The following is a 20,504-nucleotide window of genomic DNA, read 5'->3' on the forward strand; positions in this document are numbered from 1 at the left end:
ATATCAGGTACCCATTTGAGCTGGGTGAACTCAGAGGCACCTAAGGATTCCGAAGTTGAAAATCCCAGTCTTCACCAGGATTCGAACCCGGTTTGGAAGCCAAGCGCTTTACCACTCAGCTACCTCTCCTGGCCTAACTGAAGTCTTATAATAGATGTAATTGTTTTGAAAAGGATCAATCTTTTATTTGAATGCTCAAAAAAGAAAAAAAAAAAAAAAGGAAATATTTCCGCATTAAAAAAATTGTTCACGAAAATGACGTTTACAAGATTACTATTCTTTTTAATTTAGGTCTAACTTATAATGCATACTAATTAGCTTTTTCTCTTTAAAAACTGCTTGCATAACTGATTTTAAAAATTAGATTTTTTCGCTTTCAGAAAAAAAAAAGTAGCCGTTGCATCAGAACTTTGAATGGTCTAAAATATTGTGATGTCGGATTTTCAATATCTTTTCTAGTTTACGAGATCTAAACAGGACAGACACACAGACATTTCGCACAAAACTAATAGCGTCTTTTCCCCTTTCGGGGGCCGCTAAAAAGGAATAATAAACTTGTTATGCAAATACCTGAATGTAGTCCACATAAAGTTAGCTTCACAATAGCATACCTTCAAATAAAATACTGGTAATAGCTTACCTCTTATTAGCTTGGATTGACTAGATTGAATTAAACAATACTATTAATTTATGTAATGCACATACATACAAGTTCCCCTTTCAGACCTTGTGATCTATAGGGCAGATGATGTTTAAGGTCATGTTTCTTTGGCCAATGGTAACAAGCAGTTGTCAACGAGAGTGTCATGTGGCCAGCACAATGACCAGCTGCCTTTACTTCCCCCAACTTAAGTCAGGTACCCATTAGAGTTTAGGATTCAGGGGCGCCCTGAAAAATTCCAAAATCTTATGCTTCACCGAGATTTGAAACTAGGACCCAAGTTTTGAAAGCCAAGAACTTAACCACTCAGCCACTGCCATGCCATAGTTGGTGTGTTATTATAAACAAAATAAAACTACACTATTTAAATATAAAAAATATAATCTTTATTGAAATGCTTAAAATTGTGACTGGAATTATATCCATATACAATATTTAACATTTCTTATAATAAATGATTGTAATACTGGTAAAGGTAATGAAAAATATAAATATATTTAACATAAAAAAACAATCTCATTTAGGCTGTACAAATAATAGTGCAGGAAAACTTGCAAAACTGAATCCCCAAAGCTCTGCTTATCAAAATCTAGATGATTAAATGACGTATTTGAAGAAATGATTCATCACAAAAAAATTATGTTGCAATGTCACTTGCTTTTCAATGTTCATGTAGTGTGTAGATGTGAAGCTGATATGTCTTGGACTTCTCAAACACTTTCTTGACTGGGCTATGTTCAATGAATTCAAATACCAGAATAAATTGTTTCTTGTCTCACACTGAGGACATGATGGACTGGTATTTCTTCTGGTCTTGAACCATTGCCAAGAAAACTTGAAACTTTTTCTCATGAAAACTGAAACCAATAACAGAATAATAATTTCAACATGTCAGTGTTAAAGTTACAACAAATAATGCACCTACCAAGTAGTTGTAAATACTGTAGATAGTACAAGTTTAAGATACTATGGAACTTCCTTAGTAGAATCATTATAAAAAAATCTGCAAATAATGAACTCTTATAAAATTCCAGATTTAAATTCTTATAATTTTTTTAAAGCATGGCATAAAAAAAACACCTTATTTTCATTTAGGTGAAAATTATTGGTAGGTTTATATTTCCACTAATACTTAATAGGTTTATGTTTCCACTAATAATTAAGTTCAAATGTACCTGCTGATGTTTTGGTTTGCTGAAAGAACAGTTCCCTGGCCACCCATGGATGCTAGAGCAGCCTGCAGAATTATGACATATGCTTCTATAAGAATTATTCCTAACTTAATTGACAATACACAATTTAAAGCTTTCAAAATTCGGTTTTATAAAAGTAATTTTTTATCAAATAATAATAATAATAATAATCTTTATTATCCGTAAGGAAATTTGTCTTACAATTTGTGCATTACATCAAACAAAAAACATTATAACTATAAGAAACCAAAGTGTACATTCACATCAGACTCACTCATAATTTACATGTGACAAAGTTTATACCAGATTGTTCTTATTTAATGATTTGATTGCCAGGGGAACAAAAGAGTGTTTGTCTGTTTGTCTTTGCTATCGGTGTCTTGTATCTCTTTTGTGATGGTAAAATCCTGACACAAAGGGTGATTCTTTATTTCGAGGATCTTGTTAGCTTTTTTATAGATGTTTGTCTCAAACAACTGCCCAAATGGGGTTTGTTTTTTGCCAATGATTTTGCCAGCAGCATTTAGGATTCTATTAAGTTTATTCCTATTTTTAATGCTCAGATTGCCATACCAGGCAGTGATATTGAAACTGAAAATATTGCAGATGTGAGCGTGATAAAACATGTAAGGTTAACTATTAATAAAATAATATTTGGCTTTAACAATGTTTTTACAAACATAAATGTAGGGAGAGGTAGTGCAGTGGTACAATATCAACACTAAACCAATTGAATTAAAGCAACAACCTTCCTACCAGGAACAGAAAAGATAAATCTACACAAAAAAAAGCGAAGACCTCAAGATGTGGATGGGACTCGTGGGTATCTAATACTAATACTATAGATGGTACACAGAAGACGGAACAGGGTCACTATAATTTTTTTTGTGTCACCCCAAGTGTCAAAAAGGCTGAGGGACAAGTGTGTGACAACTGTTTTGTATCAGCTGACATTTAATGGCATAGAGGAGAACATGAAGCAAAAACTCTTGTGAAAAGGGCAGCTGAAGACTTCTTACAAAGACTGCATCACATACCTTGGAGACCCAAAGAAAAGCTGGGCGCAAAAGAGGAAAATATAATGCCCCCAGCAGATTAGATGTAAAATGTAAACTACTAAAGAGGTATAAGCAGGGTCTTAGCAGCCATGCAAAATTTTGCAATCCTTTTTAATCTGGGCTTGAAGACAAGTGCCTTAATTATCATCTAATTATATTTAAATACCCGGTATACACATTAAATGTAATTTTTGTGTGTGTGTGGATATGGTGTCAGCATACCACAGGAAAGTATGAAATAAGATGTTTCAAACATGAATAATAAATTAAAAAAGCAATGACCTGAAGATTAGGGAAATGTCCAGATGCACAAGCTCCGAGCATGGCTGATCCCAGTAAAATGGACTGTTCAGCGTTTGGTAAGACAACAGGCAAACCTTTTTTATAAGGAAATAAAAGATTAATAATAATAGTAAATTAATAAACTATTTTTCTCAAGACAAACTTTGTGAACTTCATTGACTTATTAATAGACTAGTATTTAAAAGAGGGCAAGGTGGCTGAATGGTTAAGCACTTAGCTTCTGAACCTAGAGTCCTGGGTTCGAATCTTGGTGAAGACTGGGATTTTGAATTTTGGGATTCTTAGGGTGCCGCTGAGTTCACCCAACTCTAATGGGTACATGACTTTGGTGGAGGAAAGTAAAGGCGGTTGATTGTTGTGCTGGCAACATGACACTCTGCTTGTTAACCATTGGCCATAGAAACAGATGACCTTAAAAATCATCTGCCCTATAGATCACGATGTCTAAAAGGGAAACTTTACTTTTTTTACTTTTATTATTTAAAAGCAATACGAGAGTATGTTGCACCAATAGTATTATACAAGGTTCACTCACCTAAAACGTCTGCATGAGTCTGAACATAGAGAGAATTCTTGGCAAGACCACCACATATATAAACCAGAGAAATTTTGTGGCCACAGTTTTTCATCTCAGATACAATGTGTTTAGTTCCATACTGTAAGAATCAAAGATATCATTCTAAGACATAAAAGTATGTACTGAATTTAAAAAAAAATGTTTAGATTATTTATCCCCAGTTCCAGGGTCTGCTATTGCTACATTGAAAGATCCAGAGTTTGATTTTAACTTGTTTATATAATAATAATAATAATAAGGCTTGTCTTCGAGTCTGAAGATTTAACAAGGAGTGCAGTATTTCCCTAAGCATCCCTAGCTGTGACCTACATATTTTGCAACATCCAGGGCAAGCATAACCATTGTCCGTCGGTGGTCAATTAAGATTTTCTGAACTTGTTTATATAAGGATATTGGAAATCCCATTCATGTTGAAGAAGAAAAGAGATGAGCATACATAATGGAATTGATAGTTGACTTCCGTCTCCAGAGAAGTAAAAAAATGGAATTTGCAGGCAGGAAGTTAGGCCAAAAAACACTTCAAAATTGACATACGTTGGAGGCCTTAAAAATAAGTTTTTGCTAACTTATTCTGTCGGGAGTGAATAAATAATATATCCTGGTATTCAATGATATTAAAGCTTACAGTACTGAGTTCAAATTTGTTATTTCTGTATTAGGTATTTTTAAAGCTCAATAATTACATCACTGCAAAAAAAATGTTACCACTACTTACTGCCAAAGATTGAACTGCAGCAAGATAAAGAACTGCCAAATCATCAGCTGAGTTTGATAAAGTAAGGCCACTTATCTGCAGAATGAAGGAAACTATTTGTCATGAGATATTTGAAATCAAAATCAAACATAAGTCAATAAAAATATTTGAGTAATAATTTTCTTTTAACAATACTCAAAACTTACCATTCCTTTCAGAGAGGCATCTGCTAAAGGAGATCTGTTGCCATGAAAATCTGGCCATATTTGAAAATCATGTGTCAGTTTGGCTAAATGTTCAATATTTCTTTGGTCTGCCATTTTTTGAAGATATGTGTTAAGATATTCATAAACATCTTGGGCACTAAAGAAGAAATATTTAAGAACAAGTTTGTTTTTTAAATAAATTATATTTCCATGGCTCAATAAACATAAATAATATTGTTAAACCTGGGTAAAATAACAGAAATTAACTACTGCATTTATGATTGAGCACAGCCTATGGGTAAAAAAAAAGGCTGATGGTGATAGATGGCTGTTACCTTTTATTAGCTTCCTCTTTTACTAAACTATATGCCTTATGGTTGGTAATTAAAAACTCTATCTGAAAAAAAAAGTTTAATTAGAATATCAAAAAATTAAGATGAAGACTCACATCTTTAAATGAGCTAATAAACAGATTACAACTCAAACATCATACTTTTCTATATATAACACAGAATGTACAAGTGCTCAGAGACTGGTTAGATAATGAAGAAGAAAAAATGACAGCATCTAATACAACCCCAAGAGAATACTTTTGAATAAGTATTTAACATTTATCGACAGTGCACCCTAAGGGAACAATGTTAGAATGCTTGGTACTAAGTCTAAGTTGCTGGGTTTGAGTCTTGGTGAAAATGGGGACATTTTTACACAGGAGTAGAATGTATTCCAAAGTTTACCTAGCTGAACTGGTGACCTGTTAATGATTGGGTAGAGAAAGACAATGGCTTAATAAGTGGATCCTTTAACCCCCTCCCAAGCTGAATGTCTTGGAAATGTGTGCACTGCTCCTGTTCTTTCTTGACAGTGTCTCATAAAAATAATTTCTTTAGACAAAAGTAATTCCTTGAGCCTGCATCATGTTTGTTAACTCCGCTCTATAAATTAAATTATTATTGTCATTATTAATTCAAGAATGAAAAGAAGTCTAACCAAAACTAATTGACACATTAAATGAAAATAAAATGATCCACTCACTAAATGTCCAGCAGCGCTCTGACCACCTTCATTAACCCACATCTCTGGTAGTATTACAGAGTAGTATGGTCCCCAGACTCCTGGTACTGGTATATGTTTTTTACTACACTGAAGAAAATAAAATTATAAAATATTAATTTAACACTTTTTTTTGCATAATCTACCAACATTTAATATAATAACTAAGTTCCCAACAATGTTGAGTATGTGACAATCAAACCAGATATCAAACTTCATAAAACCAAGAGAAATATTAGTTGCAAGGTTCATTTGTATTACTTTATGCAGAGGTAGTTATACTCTATTTCTTAATATATTTAATCAAAAACTGAGATGATGTCCATGAATATAAAATGGGATATAGATTTGCATATCAGTATATCGTATTATTTAATAGAAAGTTCTAAGGTTTATATTAGGTGGCAGTTATGAAAAATTGTTGTTAATAATATTCCATTCACTGGGGATAGATGCCTATGCTGGATATTGGGAATTAGGTGGCCAGAAAACTACTGTCAATTTGAGGAAGAGAACTAGGCAAAAACCAATGACCTAAGATATCAAAAAGTGAAAGTGAAGCATCCAGCAAAAACCAGCTACCAATGTTGCAAGACAGGCACTTGATTGGAATCCGCAAGGAAAGAGGAGAGTGAGCAGTCCCAAGCAAACGTGGAAGAGGTCAGTCATCAGTGAAGTTGAGGATACTGGAGTGACATGGGAGATGATGAAAAAAGCAGATCAGAACCGAGTTCGGAGGAGAGGTGCAGTTGAGGCCCTATGCGCCCCTGAGAGTGCACACGACTAAGTAAGTCAAGTGAGAAAGAGATAATGATGTGTGAATAATAGTGACATAGATGCTTTCGCTCTATCCCCGCATCATTTAACATGTCTGCATCTCTTTCATTACATCACCAAAAAAATCATTTCTATATTGTATTTACGATACAGCCCATGCACATTGACCTACAAATTGGATAAAAACTAATTCAACAATATCTGAGAGGGAAAAAAAAAAAGCCCTGTCCACACAATTAAGCTCAAACAAGATTTGGAGAAAACTTTTAATAACCAGAACTTCAACAGAACTAATTTAAATTTTGCAAGGTATGACTATATTTTATTTCCTTCAATAAAGCTAAGTTATATTCTTTTCCCTACACTACAATGCCATGGATGAAACGATTAGCACAGGACTGGGTTAAGTGTAAAGAATGTAATCACATACACAATCAATCACACACTAATGCAGTATCATCAACCACATGCTATCATAGTCGCATCTACCACACACTATCAAAGTATCATTAACCACACACTATCAAAGTATCAAATATGAGAAAATTCTGTATAAGTAATATCAACAGCAAAAACAAAAACAAAAAATTTTTTTGAAAATTCATCTAAAGATGTCTAAAAAAAATGTTTCTAATAGGATCTATAATTTTTTAATTCTGCACCTTCCCTACCTTTTCAAATCAAATTATTGTTGGCTAATATTTTTTTTTTTTGGCCATTTTTCAAACTTTGTACTACATAAAATGTCTATTGTTTTACTAAGAAATGGGAAAGCTCTTACAATTATGTGGCAGGTAGAAGTGCCAGCAATCATGACCAAAATGTTTTCTAAATTACATTGCCAGGATGGTTCTCTAGGTTTACACCCTAAACAGCCTAAAATAATCAAACAAAGCACACATCTCATTGAATGGTTAAAAAACAAAATGAATAGTAAAAAAGAAAGATATTCCTGAACCTTCCCAGCCCTAACAGCTACTTGACATTTGTGGACTGCTGGTCATTCCAGACAAACTTTTATCAACTACAGGCCACTGAAACTGGTAGGCTTTATTTTACTTGCTTTATGGACAATAAAATCTCTTGATCTCGAAGGGAAAACTGTTTGGTTCAATGACCTCGACATTCAATTTTCTTCACTACAATGATTGAGAATTTAATACAAATGTATTTCATTAAAAATGGTTGAGCTATTACTGACAAAACTAAGACTTCAGATCTTTATTTTAAAAATCAAAATTTAATTGCAATTAGTTTATTTTTGGGTACTTTTTGAAAAGAATGCATTTATTTTTTTATGCTTCTTAGTGTGTAGTTTTTTTTTATTCAATCAGAACAAAAGCTGGATAAACTAAAAACAAAAACAGATTTTTAACAAATTTAAATGAAATACTGTAAACTTGAAAGTTTGTTTTTTTGTAACTATTCACAAATTAGACTTGAATCCTCTCTTACAGCAGTTATTACACACCTAAAGCTCCTGCATGTGCATCTATCATGGAGGCAGCAACTGGAGTCCCAGCAAGGAGACCCAATTCTTTGGCAGCTTCAGCAGATAATCCTGCACCACAGGGGGAGCCTGGATTATTTACCTTGTTTCCTACGTCATAAACAAAAAATGAGTGCAAACAAAGAACAATTATTTTTTACAAATTTTTTAAAACAAATTTTAATTGAAAAAGTGGAAATTGAATGTCAATAAATAACTTCCATAAGGCATGACAAACTAAGAGTGTATTGGTCAGACCTGTTTTGTTTTTTTTAATTTCCTCCTACTTCAATTTCTACCCCACATCCAAGAGAAATAGGCCTATATCTTTAAAAACAATTTAAGAAACCAAATGTTAGAAATCTATAAGTGTTGAAAAAGCACAGTCTAAAAAAAAAATTTAAGATCACAAAGCAACTAGCTTGTAGGTGAAAGATTTTAGTAGTTAAAATAAAACTAAATATTTACAAAAAAAATAATTTTCAGACAAGAATGAAAACCAAACTCTAAACCAAATTTTGATAACGTAAAAAAAAGTTAATAACTAAAACTTGATGAGATCAATTGCCAAACAATGTCTCTTACAGTGGTCACAGTTCTTGTGCTGCTTTATTCATGTCTAAGATAAAAGTACAAAATTGGTTTTTCATTTGGAGCTTAGTTAAAAAAGAGAAAGACAGTTTCTAATAGTTTTTGTAAATTGTGTTTACTTATAAATATAAAAACTCAAGCTTTGTCACATAATATATGTAGGCCTGCATTAATATCTAATACTGAAAACCTAGTGTCCAAAATATATATATACATATAACTATACTAGCAGTAAACTCCGGCTATGCCTGTTGATTTGTTACCAGGCTTTATATTGTTTATTATGGCCTATCAACCCCTTCTTTTCTTTTTTTTTTTTGAATTTTAATAAACAGGACACATTTTAATGATCAACATATTAGTGTGAATTAGTGTGTCTGTTACAATGAAATTTTACTACCCGCTCTTCGCTCTCTTTCACTCTCTAGAACCCCCATTTGTGCATCCTAATTTCTCCAACATAGACTTTTGACTTGATTTGGAAAGACCCACTTCATAATGAGCTCCCGATACATGTACCCACCCATACATGTATGCATAATTCATTAACTCTCTCCCTTACCTATCACAGAATGCTCATCATGACTAAGATCAGACAATCCAATACAAGCAAGGAACTCATCATCCCATGACATGGAGCCTGCGTCTGCTTGATAACCCCATTTACATACCAAAGAACATAGTGATCTGTTAAAGAAGGTGAATAGAAATACATATTTTCTATAGTTAGGCTCAATCTTTTTGTTTAACCTTCAAATACACATGGACTAACCATTAGTAGCATAATAAAGATCAGATGTCTTCTCTGCCTGAGTTCTCTTTATGATGTAGTTGATTTCTCTATATTTTTTGCATAGTTTATTTTGGCAATTTTGCAAATTTTGGGGTGAACATTGATCCTGAGTCAGGCAACTCAATACCATCATCAATCTTTTTTTTACTTCCATGTACTCTGTTAGGCCCTTCCACGATGTGTTTTATGCGGATAAGTCAAACTGCAGTAACACTCAAGTAATGAAATCAAATAACACAGGCAAAAGGCTAACAATATAAGTTAGTCAACGTTGATAGCAAATGCCGAAAAAAAAAGTTTAATGATAATGAAGGGAACCATCGAATATGTTCAGAATCAGAATGTCTTCAAGGTAAATCTTTCATAAAACCTGCCTCTCTCTAAAGCTGTCAAAAGTAGTCTGTTTATATTTCGCTATTCTTCCTAAAAACCTAGTTTTTTTTTTAAATTTGTCGTGTCATTCAGGGGTGCCACCCATGAGACCAAGTAAACCCTGAAACCAGAATTTCCAAATTTTACAAACCCTGAAATCATAAACCCCAAACTTTACCAACCCTGAAACGTACCGCATATACAATTTAAGCACCAAAATTTTACGAAAGAAGAACAGTATTAAATTACTACCTAGATCTGTATCATAATATGCCCCCCCCCCCCCATGTTTTAAATATGTAATTAGTAAGCCTATCATTATAATAAATAGAGTTTGTGTGTATTTATTGATAAAGCTTGTAATACAAGTTAAGAGGATTTAGTACAATTTTATATTAACAATATTTGTAACCCCCCCCCAACACACAGTTATTTTAAATGATGTTTCTCTCTTAACATTTTTTCCCTCATTATTCATTTGAATCAGCCTACTTTAATCAACATTGATAAAACTGATTCCATCAATGTACATGCATGGACCTGTAAATCTATTGCAACAAGATCAAATTGATTTTGAGATTTAGTACAGATCTACTCCAAAATGAACATTAAGATTTAGTTTCTAATATTTAAATGTAGACCTAGATGGCTAGAATGTGCTGGACTGCCTATACTATACATAATTATAATTTATTTGTATAAAAAAACAACTATAAATCTATTGACCAATCGATCTATTTTTTCTAGCCTTCAGGCGAATGAAAACTTACTAATTTAATTCTTCAATCATTGATTCTAGTTCTGATCTAAAAACGATATAAATATCCTAAATCTAGATCCTACTTCTATAATACTCTAGACATAGGCTAAGGCTCTATGTCTATATGGAACCTATACAAATTTTAAAATATAAAACACGGGAAAAAAAATAAATTTTCTCACTCATGAATTTTTTTTTCTTTCTATTTCTAGATCTAGGACTAGCCGCTAGGTACGCGAGTAGATCTAGATTATTCTAGACTATGTCTATACTAAATACAAGACTTTACAGTCTAGATCAGATCTAGATTGATCATAGAAATAGATCTAGACTCTAAATCGAGCCGATTCGAGGCGCGTTCCGTAGATCTAGAAATTCTCTATAGATCTAGAATGTTTACACTTTTTTGTCACTTAAAAAAAAAAATACTGTACCGGTAAATAAAGCTTAGTGCGCATGCAAAGTGAAAGTCTCGCGAATAGCGAGATATGAGACTGGTCGATTTTGTTTAAAAATGGCGTCTCGCGCGATAGGAACTAACAAACTAAAATTAACGGGGGAAAATGACCAGAAATTTCGAAAAAATCTAAATCAACTAAAACCCTGGATTTTTACAAAATTGTAGAAGGCAAACCCGGAGGGGGGGAAAATCGGACCCATCAAAACCCGGATTTTCGGGTTATTCCGGAAAAGTGGCACCCCTGGTGTCATTGTCTTTAAGTTAAAACTTTCCCTTTTTATGAAACAAGTCATTTTTCCTGCCGAATTCCTAATTGTGCCTTAACAAATCTCTCTTATAGGTGAGCATTACTAGAATATCAAAATGTTTTTTTTATTGATTTATACCTAGTTAAACAGCCAGTAGCTCTCCAGGTTAAAAAGTCTGGTAAATCAAACAGATGGCCAATATTTTGCCAAGTATCTGGTAAATTCTGTCAATTAGATGAAAAGCTATGGATTAACATTGTTTAATAAATGAATACACATTTGAAAAAATGAATAGACCTAATAGTGTGTATATGTTATAAAATAATTTGAGTTGGAGTGAAAAAAAAAAAAAAGGAACCAAATGTACAAGCAGAAGACAACTAAATGTGAACTGATTCACTTATGAAGAACAGAAAGCAAAAGTCAGCTAGTTTACGAAAGCACAGATATCAGAAAAATGGTTGAAAATGGAGCCATATTGATAGACAAAACCATTACCTCACAAAAAAGAAACAGGTTTGGTAACATATTAAAAAAACAACCAATCAAGTAATCCTCAATAGATTGTTAAGGTGAGACAGGGCAAGTGCAAAGTGAAGGTAAAGCAACACTTAAGGAAAAAACATCACCACAACTGACAATTAGCGAATCGTCTGCTTATGAAAGGATAAGTAAGGGTTAGGGTTAGTAATTCTAACACTCTAAATCAATTTTTTAACATTTTTGAACAATTTCAAACTAAAAAGCAAATTAAAAGTAAGCCATAAAGTCTACTAACTAGAAGTAAGTTACAAATTTAACACAAAATTATCATCCAAGTTAAAGAGGACATTTTTGAAAGAGATCTTCAAGATAGAGTGACAAAAGCGTAGGCAGATGGTACTTAAAAATTAGAGTGTGTTAACGTTTTCAGTGTATCTATATATAATCAGTAAAGTAGCTCTAATTTTAGCCTATTTATTTATAATGCTTAATTCCATTAGAACATATTGAAAATATTCAGAACAAAATTTGAGGCTTAAAATATATATGTAATAATCTTATAGTCCCATATTGATAAGAATAAACTCAATGTAACCTGCTTAAGCCAGAGAAGTTTTGGAGGCTGCATCTCAAGGGACATGACGCCACCCACAGTATTCAGTACACTATGCTGAGTAGCATTGATAAAGTCTGCCTGACTCTGAGCTCTGTGGTCCATCCACATGATGATATTCTGTTCCGCCTCTCCTGTTTATCATAAATACAAAGCCACTTAGTTCAAATTACAAAGCAGTAACAAGTTCAATTAGACAAAATGAATCCACAAATGTACTTCTATTCACTCACTGCTTGTTTCTATTCATTCATTAATCAAGCCTATTCATTCATTACGAGTTAAAAAATCTATTCACTCATTAATCAAGCCTATTCACTTCATATTTCAAATAATACTGAAATGTTAACTAGAAGTTCTAAGCATTTCAGTACTCAAGGATAACATAAATGTTTTATGTTGTAGGCGAAAGACTCATAAAAAGTATATCAAGTGTGCAAACTGGAATAACATACATTTTTAAACTGCTAGCTGACACCTGATAGAGGGTGAATTGTGGGAAGCGTGGTCTAGAGGCTAAGTACGCTTTAACTTGGCTTGTCTTGGCTACCTATGAAGGGGGCTCGAGGTTTGACACTGACTCGGGCAGAGTTGTGTTTACTGAAGGCAGCACGGAAAACCTACTCCTAGATACCCCCCCCCCCCCCCAACTGGTCCACAAATGAGATGGGACCATAGCGCTCTGAGCATGCTATAAGCATGAAAGTAGCACTATATAAAAGCGATAATTATTAATTATTATTTTGTATAAAGGCAGAGTCAGACATTAGTTAAGTCTCTGTCAGTTAAGGTTATAACTACAATATTTTGAGCTGGTCATGACCCTTTACTAGATCTGTATACTTCCTCTTTGTCAATATCTCAACATTCTCATACTTGCCAGATTTATTAAGCTAATTCAAATTTAATATTAAATTATTTTGATGTGTCTACTCGCCAACCCATACAGATGTTTTCCTGTCAAACTAGTCTATTTTACACATTTCTGCTACACAAAAAGTTGATGTAAACTAATTCTTTTGGCTGGAAATGTTATGTGACCTAATCACTTAAACATTTTTAAAACAAATTTATTTCTATGAAATACAAAAAAAAATTAAATGTTGATCAAATCTAGACCAATGTCAAAAAGCATATTTTCTGATATTTTTTTGGATATTTTTGGAACCTTTCTGACTTACACTGGTCGAGAGTTAACTATAGGTGATAATGAAGGAATCAACTAATGTGAGGTACCTATTAAATTATATATCCCTTCAATGGTCTAGTTTTGATTTAAAAAAAAAAAAAAAAAAGAAACAAAAATGCATAGGACTGTTAGATTTATATTCTGTAAGGCATTACGTTTCATTGTGAGCATGGGAAATCTTTTAAAAATGTCTCCAAAATTTACTTTTGCTGTATATGCCCAACACAGGTACACAATGATGTACAACTATTCAGGATGATGATACAAGCTAAATATGCCAATTAAAATCATACCATCCAATGAGACTGTTAAGGGCTGCATTTCTTTGTTTAAGACAACCAATGAACAAGTGGCATCAAAACCAATCCCACATATTTCATTGGGCTGAACAGAGGCTTTTGAAACCGCCACCTAAGATCAAAAGAATGAAAGAAGTGTTTAAATTACAGAGTGTAATAAAGACAAAAAAAAAAAAAAGATAATATCTAATAATATTTGGAAGTTAAATTATTTAGAACATCATAAACTAAAAACTTAAAGTCTTTTTATTTCTGTACATTTTGCAAAGGAGGAGTGGTGGCTAAACAGTAAAGAGCTTGGCTTTTGAACCGAGGTTCCGGTTCAAATCCTGGGATTTTTAATCTCAGGATCTTTGGGCACTTCTGAGTCGACACAGCTCTAATGGGTACCTGACAACATTAGTTGGGGAAACTAAGCGCGGTTGGTCATTGTGCTGGCCACATGACACCATTGTTAATCGTGGGCCACAGAAACAGATGACATTTACATCATCTGCCCTTTAGATAGCAAAGTGTGAAAGAAGAAACTTTGCAACATCCAAAAAGTTGGTATGGGGATTTTATTGCACAGAAGTTCAAAAGAAATTGTAATATAAATTCAAAGATTCAAAGTTTATATATATATATGCTGTTTTTTTTTTTTTGGCATCCTCCAATGGAACACACAATATTAAGACTAAGACTAAGACTAAGACTGCTTTATTGATCCTTACGGAAATTTGTTGTGATTACAAGGACTCGTTTCTCATATAAAGACAACACAACAGAAAAATACACATAAATACAACAGACAACATAAAGAGTTCATTCAGCGACTACACACAGGTATCTTGGTGCATTTCATGTTCCCTGATCAATGAGTGGCGGTGATAGAGTCTGACCGAGTGAGGTACGAACGAGTTTTTGTACCGCTCCGTTCTTGTTTTGATTGACAGCAGTCGCCCACTTCGCGACGACCTGGCGTAGTTCTGATGGAGCGGGTGGCCGTTGTCTTCCAAGATTTTTTCGATTTTTCTTAGGCACGTTTGTTCAAAAAGTTCCTTTAAATGTGGTAATGTTGTGAGTGTAATTTTTGATGCTTTTTTAATGATGTTTTCTAGACGTTGCAACAGTTTAGATGAGGCGTTGCCTTGCCAACAACTTATTCCGTATGTTAGCAGATTTTGTACTGTCGCGCCGTAAAAAGTCTCAAGGATCTTCTTGTTTAATTTAAAACTGTTGAGTTTGTATAGAAAAAAGAGTCGCTGGGCTGTTTTCTTTGTCAGAGTTCCAAGGTGGTCTTCCCATGAAAGCTTGTTGTTGATGATAATGCCTAGATATTTATATGCCTTTACTTGTTCTATAGATGTAGTGTTTATTTGCAGTTCACGTATAGTTTGTTTTTTCTTTCTAAAATCTATTATAAGTTCTTTAGTTTTTGTTACATTCAGTTCTAGAAAGTTGTCGGTGCACCAGTTTGTAAACTCTTCTATCGAGCTTCGATACTGAGTTTCGTCTCCTGAAATAAGACCGACTATGGCAGTATCATCAGCGAATTTAATGAGTTTAACTGAGTCATAGATGCTTCTTATGTCATTAGTGTAAAGAGTGTATAGCACAGGAGAAAGTACACAACCTTGTGGAGCACCCGTACATAGTACTCGAGTTGACGATTTGGTGTTGTTGACTTTAACATACTGGGGCCGTTGGGTTAAAAAGTTTAGAACCCATGCTTGCAAGTAAGGGCTTACATTTAAGTTACTCAGTTTGTTTATCATTAGATGTGGCTGTATGGTATTGAAAGCCGAGGAGAAATCTACGAAGAGGACTCGTGCATATGTTTTGGGTATATCGAGATGCTTATAAAGCTGGTCCAAAAGCAATAGAATGGCATCCTCAGTTCCTCTAGCTGCTTTGTATGCAAATTGGTGAGGGTCTAGGCTGTTATTGACTTTTGCTACAAGTTGTTTAAGAATATATTTTTCAAAACATTTCATAACAATAGGTGTTAGTGCTACTGGGCGGAAATCATTTAAGCAATCTATTTTTGGTTTCTTAGGCACTGGTATGATTTCTGAAGTTTTCCAGATGTTTGGAATTACGCACGTTTGCAATGACTGGTTAAAGATATGACAGAAGATAGAAGAAATTTGCTCCGCACATAGCTTGATCAGCTTGCCACTAATTTTGTCCGGTCCACATGCTTTTGTTACGTCTACTCTCTTAAATAACAATGTCACTTCATCCTCCGTTACAAAATTGACGTAGGGCTCTTGTTTTCCTTTGGACAGAGTGTTGAAAAGTTCTTTGTGTAGTTCAACAAAATCTTCTTTGTCAAAACGAGAATAGAAATAATTTAGTTCGTTGGCGAATTTCTCATCATCAGCCACTAAAATTTGTTTTCGTTTTGAGGCGCAGCCTGTTATTTTCTTTAATCCCTCCCAGCATTGTTTTGAGTTGTTCTTTGCAAAGAAATTCTCAATTTTTTCTTTGTATGTTTTTTTCCCTTCAATTATTGCTTTTCTCAGTTTATTTTTAGCATTTATAAACTCTTCGTTGCTAGCCTTATACTTTGTTTTCTTTTCAGTAATAAGGTGTTTGATTTTTTTGGTCATCCAGGGCTTATTGTTTCCATAGACTTGTATTGTTTTTGTTGGAATTGTTAACTCCTCGCAGAATGATAGATATGAGGTAACAGTTTCTGTTAGTTCGTTTATGTCTGGACAGTTCTCAATAAAGATTTCCCAGTTAGTTTTCTCAACGCATCCTCGTAGTTTTTCTACAGCCTCTTCAGACCACATCTTGACCGTTTTTATAACTCTCTTTGTAGTTTTAAGAGTAGGTTTGTAATTTGGTATAAGATGGAGTAATACATGGTCAGATTCTCCAAGTGGGAACAAACTTTTACATTTGTAAGCCTGCTTAATGTTTACGTAGCATTTGTCGAGCGTTCTGCCCTGCCTTGTGGGGAGGGAGACATACTGGCAATAGTTTGACAGTGTGTTGTCAATATTTAGGTTGTTGAAATCTCCAGTTACGATACAAACAGAGTCCGGGTGTTTTGATTGTACATTGTGTAACACATCAAAAATTATTTCCGACGCAGTCGCTGTGTCAGCCGTCGGTGGTATGTACACAACAACAACACACACCTGGGTGAATTCTCTAGGCAAGTAGTAGGGCCTAAGTGTGACACACATAAGTTCAATGTTAGGGTCACAAATTTTATTCCTGATGTTCACATTATTGGCGTTGCAGTATTCCTTGTTTATATAGATTGCGAGTCCTCCTCCTTTTGACTTTCCACTATTAATTGTTCTGTCTGCTCTATAAACGTAAAATTTATCGAGATCAACAGAAGAGTTGGGTATCGTATCATTGAGCCAGGTTTCAGTGAAACACATTAAGGAACACTCTCTAAATTGATACAAATGTTCACAGCAACCTGTTAATTCTTCCATCTTATTTTGTAAAGACCTAACATTGCCTGTTACGATGGGTGGTAGGAAGCCTCTTTGTCCTCTTCTTCTACACTTAACTCGTATTCCTCCTCTACGTCCTCTCTTCTTACGTTTTGCGCTAGGGATTTGTTCGGTAAAAGCCTTGGGCTTAGGCTCGTTATTAGGTTCCAAGATGGCGGGTGTGTTGTCCATACTGTCAAGCGTCTTACCACAAAACTCCACTGAAATACACGTTTCCACACAAATTAAAATCCATACCAACATTAGAATCCAAAAGACACAGTGCACATCCATTGAAACATTGAGTAGTAACAAATTACATGAAATATTAACAGAAAAAAAAATTAGAAAAAAGAGTCCAGTATAATCAGGTCGCCTGCTGTGCAGCGCCCCGGAAGTAATAGGATCCCTCCCTAATTCACACACCATTCAGTCATCCTCCCTTACACGCACACTGTTCTTTGGCCCCCCTAATAGTATAATTATAATAAAATGGCTTTGGATTTTTTAAATCTAAATTTATACTATTAAATTCTACCTAGATATCAAGGCATTTTAAAGTCTTTCTAATTAAGCAATATTTCTAATGAAGTCTCCGTTTAGTTTTGTTGGTAAAAAGCTGAGAAGTTAAAAATTTTAATGTAGGTCTAGAGATTGATCTAGATTTAGACTAAAATCTAGGCTGAAAATATTTAATAGATCAACTCTAGAATCCAAGCCTAGCTAGGGTTCTAAAAAGAATTAGATCTACTACTTATTATTAAACAACTAAAACTACCTACAAAACTCTAAATCTGGAAATAATCAATGAAATATGATTTTTACCTTAACCGCATTTGTGATGTTTTTCCAAATGTCATGAGACGACTGCTGATAGAAATCAGGTTTAGGATTCCAGATCTTTATTAGGCTGGTGCTTAAAGATAATAGTTGACCATCTTCTCCTACAATACTAGCACGGACACTGCTTGTTCCAACGTCGACCCCAATAAAATACCTCTTCATTTTCTACTGAGATCTATATAGATTATATATATAATATATACATATATATGCAATCTATAGATCTATTACTGATGTTAAAAAAATTGTGTACATAAAAAAAAATAAAACATTTAATTCTGTAACTAGGAATAGGATTTGACCTAATTTAACCCAGCTGACTGGGAAATAAGGTTGAAGCCTATTCCCAGCTGGTTGGGAATGGGGTTGTTCCGAATTTCTCCCAAGTCACATGGTTGTTGTGTTTACATCGCGCACCATGCTTTTTTTTCAGTTAGTTAATAGTGGGAATCTGAAGCGTTTTAAGTCTATATTTAGTGGTTTTAATTTATTCATTAGCGCCAAACTATAATTTGTTAATAACAGGAGAATCTAGAGATCCATTTTTAATAGTTTCAACTTAAACAGATATTTAAACCTTTGATAGAAGATATCGAAGCGTTGGACTATAGTTTGTCATACTGAGATCTATATATCTTTATCTACACTGACTACACTTACAGTTAAGTTGTTAGCATTCGGGTAACCAACCCTAGAAAAAAAAAGTAACACTTCCATCCAACCTTTCCCTCTCTGCCCAAAAGTAAACAAGCTAGAACTTGAGCAGAACACTAAAAGTTGGACAGCAGACCAGTGTGTATTGAATTGGTCAGATAGCTCTAGGCCTAGTCTAGTGTGTAGTCGATATGTCAACTAGTTGCTATAAAAGATGAAAGGACTGCCATGTGTTTTTCCTTGTGCGTAATAGGCTTGAGTTGTCTAGCGAACAAATAGCACATCTGATAGTCAAGGATAAATCTAGATTTACTCTTTAAACACAGGCCAAATGTGTCTTACCCTGCCCTTTCATTGTTGGTTACTAAGTAAAATGGATCTAGAATAAATCTAGATCTATTTCGTTTATGCATTTTTGAAACTTTACTGTAACTAGTGTAACATTTTGTATATAAAGTTTAATTCATTTCTTAAAATTACAAGAACTTTAAGAATGTAATATAATACAACATGTATCCAAAACATATTTTAATAATTCTTAATGTCATCGATGTGCATAATGTATCAAGAACTACCAGTATATGAAATACACAACTTTAAAAAATAGTTACAAGTTTAAGAAAATACCCTTATAACATTGTTTCAACTAATATGCATATTATCCTATATTTAAATATGTTTGTGTAGTTTAAATCAAGCCTTTTTCTTTCAATCTTGCAAGAACGTTTGCAAAAACATTTTCCATATATGGGAATGTATCATTGGCAATGTGTTGACACTTGTCATGGACTATAAAAGAAATATAACTGATAAACCCATCTTTAAACAGTTCTTGGCCCTATATTAAAACATTCGAATAGTTATTTGAACATTCATGAACTTCGTTGATGTACTCTGTATTAGTGTATATTTAAAAATGTTTGTGAATGTAAAATATTTAAAAAATAGAGGAGCAACAGCAATGGAAATATAGGAAGACATGGCCATTCTCCTCTTTGTTGTTCAACCACCACGTGACTTCGCTTAAAGTAGGTCAGAAATCTGGAACAACCTCAACTCATAGGCACTTCGTAATACTATATCCTATAAATATATAAATATTATAGAATATATATTACAGATTTCTCATTTAGAAGACTAACATTTTCTGTGTGTCTCAAAGCAAATCGTAATAAAAAAATATATAATTCATCATTTCGACTAGGACCTATATATATATATATATATTATATAATAATATATACCTAGGACAGGACTAGATTGTCACTAGATTGTCTACTCTAGTCTAGAATCTACTCAACTACTTACTACTCGATAATCATTATGATTATGATTGATTATCTGATTCTAATTCTAAGTGAGTAAGTTCTCAGTAAGTCAAATTTAGTAGATCTATAATATAAATAAAAATAATGAAATGCCTAAGGCTAACCCTATACTATAACTAATTATTATTTTATACTATGTAACTATAAATTATATTATAGTCTAATACTCTATATACTGAGTAATAATTTATAATAAAAATATTAATAAATAAATAATCAATAATCCAACCACTAGCTTCTTCCACTCCTGTTTAATTTACTATGATCGCCCCTTCAATAAATTTGTTAAAGCTGAAATACCAAGTCAAAACACCATTAGTGGTCTAAGTCTACATTTCACACACTTCATTGCAGTTGTTCCATCAATCCATGGTGCAATGGATTATTTTTTTTTTTTTGTTGTTATTGTTTTCGTACTGC

At 33.5% G+C, this 20,504-nt stretch overlaps 1 protein-coding gene across 3 annotated transcripts; it reads right to left on the reverse strand.

The window, feature by feature from the left end:
* Nucleotides 1–1,024: 1,024 nt before the first annotated feature.
* LOC106062991 (FGGY carbohydrate kinase domain-containing protein-like) lies at nucleotides 1,025–20,493 on the reverse strand. Of its 3 annotated transcripts, none has more exons than XM_013221303.2 (16): nucleotides 20,385–20,493; nucleotides 18,085–18,277; nucleotides 13,814–13,931; nucleotides 12,314–12,465; nucleotides 11,374–11,459; nucleotides 9,165–9,289; nucleotides 7,994–8,122; nucleotides 7,304–7,398; nucleotides 5,728–5,835; nucleotides 5,028–5,089; nucleotides 4,693–4,849; nucleotides 4,508–4,582; nucleotides 3,751–3,871; nucleotides 3,195–3,289; nucleotides 1,837–1,898; nucleotides 1,025–1,518 (listed from the first exon to the last, which is right to left on the reverse strand). In XM_013221303.2, exons 2-16 carry the CDS (start codon nucleotides 18,262–18,264, stop codon nucleotides 1,437–1,439), a joined length of 1,647 nt encoding a protein of 548 aa, XP_013076757.2. In that variant the 5' UTR covers nucleotides 18,265–18,277; nucleotides 20,385–20,493; the 3' UTR covers nucleotides 1,025–1,436. The 3 variants fall into 3 exon arrangements, with proteins under 3 accessions (XP_013076757.2, XP_013076771.2, XP_013076764.2); XM_013221317.2 differs by having other exon boundaries at nucleotides 20,429–20,488; XM_013221310.2 differs by having other exon boundaries at nucleotides 20,314–20,480.
* Between the last annotated feature and the right edge of the window lie 11 nt (nucleotides 20,494–20,504).

This window comes from Biomphalaria glabrata, chromosome 5, assembly GCF_947242115.1.
Source record: "Biomphalaria glabrata chromosome 5, xgBioGlab47.1, whole genome shotgun sequence".
Classification (NCBI taxonomy): Eukaryota; Metazoa; Mollusca; class Gastropoda; family Planorbidae; genus Biomphalaria; species Biomphalaria glabrata.

Bases quoted from the DNA above. Each gene is read 5' to 3' on its own strand.
- LOC106062991 (XM_013221303.2), bottom strand. From the start codon at position 18,264: ATGAAGAGGTATTTTATTGGGGTCGACGTTGGAACAAGCAGTGTCCGT. The intron at 11,460-12,313 runs GTTACATTGAGT...TCTAATTGACAG, and splicing joins AACTTCTCTGGCTTAAGCAG to AATTTACCAGATACTTGGCA. The intron at 1,899-3,194 runs GTCATTGCTTTT...ATAATTCTGCAG, and splicing joins GACATTTCCCTAATCTTCAG to GCTGCTCTAGCATCCATGGG.